The 7,260-nt window shown below is 36.8% G+C and overlaps 1 protein-coding gene across 1 annotated transcript; it reads left to right on the plus strand.

The window, feature by feature from the left end:
• Window positions 1–2,236: 2,236 nt before the first annotated feature.
• Window positions 2,237–6,547, plus strand: LOC108363857 (periodic tryptophan protein 2 homolog). The gene is made up of 11 exons (XM_017617366.1): window positions 2,237–2,757; window positions 2,814–2,926; window positions 2,994–4,018; window positions 4,086–4,338; window positions 4,408–4,747; window positions 4,814–4,959; window positions 5,025–5,172; window positions 5,237–5,471; window positions 5,532–5,693; window positions 5,773–5,989; window positions 6,152–6,547. Exons 1-11 carry the CDS (start codon window positions 2,740–2,742, stop codon window positions 6,381–6,383), a joined length of 2,889 nt encoding a protein of 962 aa, XP_017472855.1. The 5' UTR covers window positions 2,237–2,739; the 3' UTR covers window positions 6,384–6,547.
• Window positions 6,548–7,260: the final 713 nt, after the last annotated feature.

A 7,260-nucleotide genomic window follows, 5' to 3' on the forward strand; every position in this document is an offset into this window, starting at 1 on the left:
AGAATTGAATTCAATACTTGAACTGTGTAAAAGCAGTCTTAACAGTGTGGTAATTCAATTGTTTTAGTACTATATACTTCATTTAGTACAAAATTAGAGTTGCTTCAATTATATACAACAGGTTGTGTTCAGTCCTCTCTAATCGGAGTATTTCAGAAAAATATGCCCGGTAGGACCAATACCAGCTACACTCAAGGTGTATTAAACAAGGTGTGATTGACAATTCAGTGCGGCTCTCTTTTAAGGTACTATTATGTCAAAAAGTATAAACAAACGAATTAGCCCTTAGTTTTGCATGTATCTTGTCAGCACTGATGCGCTAGGCTTTTATTTCGATTATAGTTTTGTTTTACTTACATTACCTGGAATATATATATTTTGTCAATAAAATAAAACAAATTGTTTATAAAATAGTTTTAGCAATTTTTTTGTTTTTAATTGCCCAAGTTTTATGCTTGTGTGCGTTTATTTCTATATTTAAATTTTTTATCCTAAACATTATTCGACACTTATAAAAGTAGGATTTTACATTTGTTTTCAATTTTATATGTGAGCTTAACTCTAACAATTTTGAAATAAAATTTTAATCATGCGAAATAGTTTTCCATTAAAGACTTTGCTTCAAGCAGTTTTAAATTAAGCTCTTCCATACTTGCTTGCGTGGTTTTAATTATTTCGGTAAGAAGAAATATTTCTGTTCTCAACGTGCATTCTAAAGAGTCGTCTATTTGAGTTTGGAGATCAACAAAGAATGTATCCTGATCGCGTTCTAAATCCTCACTTGTTTCAGTTATTTCGTATTGCATTGGGACTGCGCCTGGGTATAAACGAGCTCGTTTGAAAGTGCTTGATTCGGACGGATAAATAATGAAATCACTTTCCTTGAAGTGGTTTTCACAAACGCGAGATGAATCACGTGGTACAACACCACAGCTTTCTTCCCTTCGCTGCCGTCTTAATTTCCCGCTAGGTGGTTTAAAACGTCGCACTATTTTCGTGTCCTGACTTTTATTGCATACAGGGCACCCTTCAAACGTTTTGCTCCGTTTCATCTTGGTTTCCTTACGTTAAATATTTAAGAAAAGTCTAACGTATTTACTTATTACCCAACTTTAAATGTACTTACTTGCTCTCCTCGGCGGTTTATCTCTTAACAATTTCATGTTTATTAGGAAAATTTGTTGCTTGAAAAATTTGTGTGTAACTTTTTTTTAAACAAATTCAAATTTGAAAAAAAAATTTCAAATGGGTTAAGAATTCATTTCAGTTTGACATTATAGCCTGTTTCTTATGAGAGCAATGTCAAAATCAATCACACTTTGTTGAATACATTTTGGCTACACTTTCCACAGTATTTTTGCGCAAAATTTTTTCCGGGTAGGCGCCCAGTACGGCGTAGCTCAACCAATTACCTCAGAAAAATTTGTTTATTTCTACTCAAGCAGCAACTAACTTCAAATTTATGTACATATGTATGTATAATCACCTAGCAGCCTCATTGAGATAAACCAAATGCTTGCACTTTTGATACATATCTTTGTAAATAGTTCAATATTAGTTGTAAAATCATCTAACTGTCATCTGTAAAAGAAACATACTGATTTTGCATTGCTTTAAGCCAAATGCATTTTAAAGTAGGTGAAATCAAATGCAGATTCGAACAATCGACTTGCTGCTTGCACACAATTCAAACTGAACATTTGAAAGCACATTTACATGTCTGGCTGTAGCTGAGCGTACAAAGATGTTTACTACAATTGGTCGCGGCCAAGAATGTCCATGTTCAAATCTCATTAGATAGATGAGTAGAATTCTCCTTTCTGTGTTGCCGAGAAGAGAAGCGGACACCTTTCTACGTTGGTGGCCTTCGGTCGCGCTTAGACTGCTTTTACACAGTTCAAGTATTGAATTCAATTCTGCTCGCATGTGGAAGAGAGGGGGTGAGATGAAAAGGGACGAGTACACATGCGTCTGTACCGTCAAGTCGTTTCAACTTTCTTGCTTTGCTTTTGGCATTTTCGTTGCTTCCCATTTAAAGAACCAAAAACTTGAATTCAACAGAATTGAAACGTGTAAAAGCAAATAGAAACCACAAAAGAGAATGAGCAAGAATTGCTTTCAAGTACTTGAATCATGTAAATCGGGTGTTAGGAATTATATCCCTTATCTTTTCTGTGTTGCCGGAGACGATGGGCGGTAACTCCTCTTCTTTTGTCATTTCTAAGCGTCTCATATTTTCTTGTGAATGGCAAAAAATTTTAAGAACCCGTGCGATGGTTTTCGAGATACAAATTTGGATTTAAAAAAGCGCTACATTTGAGCTTTGACCTTTCCTAACTACCGTAGTTGTCACCCAGAAAAAATTTTATCGTTATACTTGTCTCAAAAACCTCTATCTCCGTCTATACATATTTTTTTCAGTTTTTGCTAAGATCGGATTCTTAACTTATACCAATTTTTGTCACACATTCATGCAGAAATATTTTTTTTCTTTAAAAATAACGGTATATAACTTTTTAATTAAAAAACTTTAAAAAGTGCTTTAATTTTTTCGAGCGAATACCAACACTGTCTAGGTTTTGGTCTTGTGTTTCATTCCCATAGCATACCTGTTACAAAAGCAAGATCGGTATGAAAACACGTGTGGTTTGTTTATACATATTTGCAAATGCTGTTTTCGGAGCTTGTTCCTCGTGTATTATAGACTTTATTTGCCTTAACTAACTATCGCACTTTGGCATGAAGTTCTCATATAAGGTAATATAAATTAATATTACAGTAACAATGGTGTTTTAACTAACGCTTCTATGAAGTTTTCTAATTTGCTCGGCGCAATATATCGCAATGGAAACTTACAATTTACTCCAGATGGTAATAGCATTATCAGCCCGGTCGGCAATAGGATTTCAATATATGATTTGAGAAAGTAAGTAAAGTTGCCATCAATGCCATCAGAACTACGAAAACCCAAATATTATTATCACCCACTATAGCCACAAGTCGCGCACACTATCACTTGAGTCGCGTTACAATTATGTGAGCATAGCGTTGTCCCCGGATGGTAGTTTGCTGATTGCAGTGAATGAAGTGGGTCAAGCACAGCTTATTAGTATGGTATCATGTGCTGTAATTCATCGCCACAAGTTCCGTTCAAAACCACAATGTGTAGTTTTTAGCCCTGATGGTACACATTTCGCAGTCGCTATAGACAATCTTGTGCTGATTTTCGCTTCACCTGGTGAGTTAACCGGGGAATACAGTCCATTCGTCCTGAAGCGTCGCTTTCTTGGTGGATTCGATGACGTCACCTGGCTAGATTGGTCGACCGATTCGCGCTTTCTAGCCGTTGGCAGTCGTGATGGCACAACCAAAATTGTTGGGTTACGTTTATTCACAAATTTTCGTACCTACGTATTGTCTGGACATACCGACGCTATTATTGCAAGTTTCTTTGAGCGCAACAGTATGCATGCGAATACACTGAGTCGCAGTGGGCAGCTTTGTCTGTGGGAATGCAGTTGCAATCCTTCAGATATGGAAGACTTTACAGCAGAGCAACGCGAAGCTCTAAAATATATGACGAACAAGAAAAAGAAAAAGGTTGTCAAAACTCAGGACGAGGAATCCGAGGATGACGTGGAAGATAAAGAAAAAGCGCGCGATGACAATGAAGCGGAAGCTGAACCAGAAGACGAAAACGAAGTTAAGGACCCTGCAGTCAGCAAAACACATGTTTTTTCGTACAAAAAACTTTGCCGACATTACTTGGGCAATGAGCCACGGAAAAGTAACTATAATGCCGTAGTAACAGCGACGCATTATAATAATCGTACCAAAATATTAGTGGTAGCCTTCAGTATCGGTACATTCTACCTTTACGAGCTACCTGATGTCAATATGATACATTCGCTGAGTATTTCCGACTATGCTATATCGGTTGCGCTATTCAATGGCACCGGTGATTGGGTAGCACTAGCCTCACGCGAATTAGGACAGTTACTTGTGTGGGAATGGCAAAGTAGGTTTTTGAATGAATATAATTTTATTTTAATAAAATAAAACTAAAACTTGCAAATATTTTCCAGGCGAACAGTATATTATGAAACAACAAGGTCACAGTAGTGAAATGACTTGTATAAGCTATTCACCAGATGGTCAATATATAGCTACAGGTGGCGAGGACTCTAAAGTAAAGCTGTGGAACACACAAAGTGGCTTCTGTTTTGTTACATTCAGTGAACATAGTAGTGGAGTTACAGGCATACAATTTAGTCGCAATAAAAATTTCCTAGTGAGTTGTTCACTGGATGGCACAGTGCGCGCATTTGATATCAATAGGTAAAGTGCATGGACAAGAATCACACAAACAAAGGTGTAGTAATTATTGTTATGTTCTCTTCTCTTTAGATACCGCAATTTCCGTACATTCAGTTCGCCCGAACGCGTGCAATTCTCATGTGTAGCCATTGATCATTCAAGTGAGTTTGTTGTTGCCGGTTGTCAGGATGTTTTCGAAATGTACCTGTGGTCAGTGAAATTGGGTAAATTACTTGAAGTGATAAGCGGTCACGAAGGCCCTGTCTGCTCGGTAGCCTTTTCACCCATATCTACGATGACCACACTTGTGTCAGGTTCTTGGGATAAAACGGTTAAAATATGGAATTGTCTTGAAAATAATAGCGAGCATGAAACAATTGATGTGTTTGCAGATGCGACATGTGTAACATTTAGTCCTAGTGGTGAGCACGTAAGTAAATATTGTGTAATAATGATCTCAGCAATTGTTTAAACTTTACATAACTATCTCACTTAGATTGCAGTCGCCACACTCAATGGTCATATAACGATTTTCGATGTGAAAACAGCGACACAAATAGGTTGCATAGAGGGGCGCAACGATTTAGCAGGTGGCCGCTACGGAAGCGATGTGATAACAGGCAAAAAGAACTTGGAGGGCAAGTATGTTAACTATCGAAACCAAAGCTTTGAACAGCAAGCCATTCAAACTTTTTCGAAAATTGCAGATACTTCACTTCCATTGAATATTCTGTTGACGGTGAATGCATTATAGCCGGTGGTAATTCACATTACATATGTATTTATCATGCGCGCGAAGCGTTGTTATTGAAGAAGTTCGAGATAACACAAAACCATAGCTTGGATGGTTTGGACGTGAGTGGCAAAAATTAGAAGGAAGAGTAGTGTTGGCAATGATTAATCTCAATTATTATTTCAGGAGTACATAAATCGTCGCAATCTTACTGAATTCGGTAATATGGCGCTCGTTGAGACGCGTGAGGAATTGGAGGGCGGCAACCTGGCAATTGGTCTACCTGGTGTGCAAAAGGGTGACATGGCAAGTAGGAGCCTCAAACCGAAAATCAAAGTTTTCTCAGTGCGTTTCATGCCAACGGGGCAAGCGTATGCCGTAGCCTGCACTGAGGGATTGTGCCTGTTCTCTTTAGATAAAGGTATTTATGATATTGATAAAATAAAAAAGACTTTAAACTGTATATTGTACCTAATTGTAGGTGTTGTTTTCGATCCTTTCCACTTATCCTTGGAGGTGACACCTAAGGCAATACGGGAGTCGTTAGATAAAAATGATTTTACGAAAGCACTGGTTATGTCTCTAAAATTAAATGAGCCTCATCTCATATATATGGTGTTGGAGAAAATTCCACACAAAGATAGTAAGTGCTAATGAAGTAGTGAAGTTCTTTCGGGACTGTTTACTAGAAAACACATACATATATATCTTAACCTTTGCAGTAAAACTTATTTGTTCGACACTGCCTGAAACATTTGCGCAGCCTTTGCTTCTAGTAGTTGCCCGTGGCTTACAGACCTCTACACATCTGGAATTCTACTTAAATTGGTGTTGCAGTTTATTAACTACATATGGCAACAAGAGTGATTTGTTGCAGCATCATGGATTGTTATCGCTACAGGAAAGCCTATCACAGAAATACGAATTGCTTAATCGCATGTAAGTACGCAGAATTTGCTATATAATTCAAGGACCATGCCTAAAATATTTCAAGGACCGAATAACGAATGCCAAGTGTTTTTGAGTTTTTAATATTCCTTCTCAAATTATATTCGCATACTATAATCTTTGGCATGTTATCTAATTTTTCTTTCGTTTTAGCTGCGATTTCAACAAATATACCATGCGCGTACTATTGAATGCGGCAAAAGAGCGAAGTAAACAGCGTGAAACTTTAGGAGCAACTCATACAATCTCTACACAAGCGCAAAATAATAGTAGCAATAATGAAGATGATGATGAAATGTTCCTAATCAAATCGAAGAGCAATGATGGAACAGTGGCTGAATTTGAAGACGACGCGGAAACTGATAGCGAAAGTAATACTGAGTGAATATTAAAAAAAAAAAAAACAATCAATTTCTTTCAAGTTTCACTTGTTCAAATAAATTAAAGTGAAAGGTATACAATTTTGAGAAAAAGTAATTGCTTAGTTTTTATGCACACGGGGCAATGACTTTAATAGTGTAAGAAAATGACGTTATACTTTTTTTTATTGGAAATACATTCGCAATTTTTAATGCATAAACATATTTTTCGCGATGATATATCTAAATGAATTCGGGGAAAAGTTATTTTTTTAATGATATGGTCCTCTGCCGAATCCGCGTCGCTGGCACTTGTTGCATGGTTTTTTGAAAGGTTAAATGTGTACTCAAAGCTAAAATTTTTCTTTTTTAACTCTTGGCTCTTGTCCAATCCCTATTTACTGTAGTCATCTTGACTACTTATTTTAGCAAGGATTACACATGGATTAGAGACATGGGCTATTTAACAGTAGTAAGGGATCTAATTTTTTGAATTTTAAATGTGTTGTTATTGCAGAGGACCATCGAAAAGTACGAGTACATACGTATTTGTTTAGACTACTATTATTTAATACTGATATTGAATATAGATCTATTTACAGATGCACATACATAGATATGCATATGTATACACAGAAAGCATCCTACCTGGAACCTGGGAAATACAGAGTTTTTGTTCCAACGCCAGGCGATTGTTGCTCATGGCCTCATGTAAACACCGTATGTTTTCAAACACTTCCATATACATATATGTGCACGTATATTTGCAAATATCAAGTTACTTTTATTTTTAATACAAAAAAAACCTATACATATCGTCGCCTTGGTAAAAAATTGTCGTATGTTACGCGCGTACGTATGACGCTTACGACAATCTTTTACCCAGGCGACGATATGTAGTTA

The sequence above is a fragment of the Rhagoletis zephyria genome, unplaced genomic scaffold (genome assembly GCF_001687245.7).
Source record: "Rhagoletis zephyria isolate East Lansing unplaced genomic scaffold, Rhagoletis_zephyria_1.1 Rzeph_scaffold_01397, whole genome shotgun sequence".
In the NCBI taxonomy this organism is placed as follows: Eukaryota; Metazoa; Arthropoda; class Insecta; order Diptera; family Tephritidae; genus Rhagoletis; species Rhagoletis zephyria.

What these genes read in the sequence shown, in the direction of transcription:
- LOC108363857 (XM_017617366.1), top strand. An exon ending in TTAGTCCTAGTGGTGAGCAC is followed by an intron (nt 4,748 to 4,813) that starts GTAAGTAAATAT and finishes TATCTCACTTAG; the next exon opens with ATTGCAGTCGCCACACTCAA. An exon ending in ATAGCTTGGATGGTTTGGAC is followed by an intron (nt 5,173 to 5,236) that starts GTGAGTGGCAAA and finishes TTATTATTTCAG; the next exon opens with GAGTACATAAATCGTCGCAA.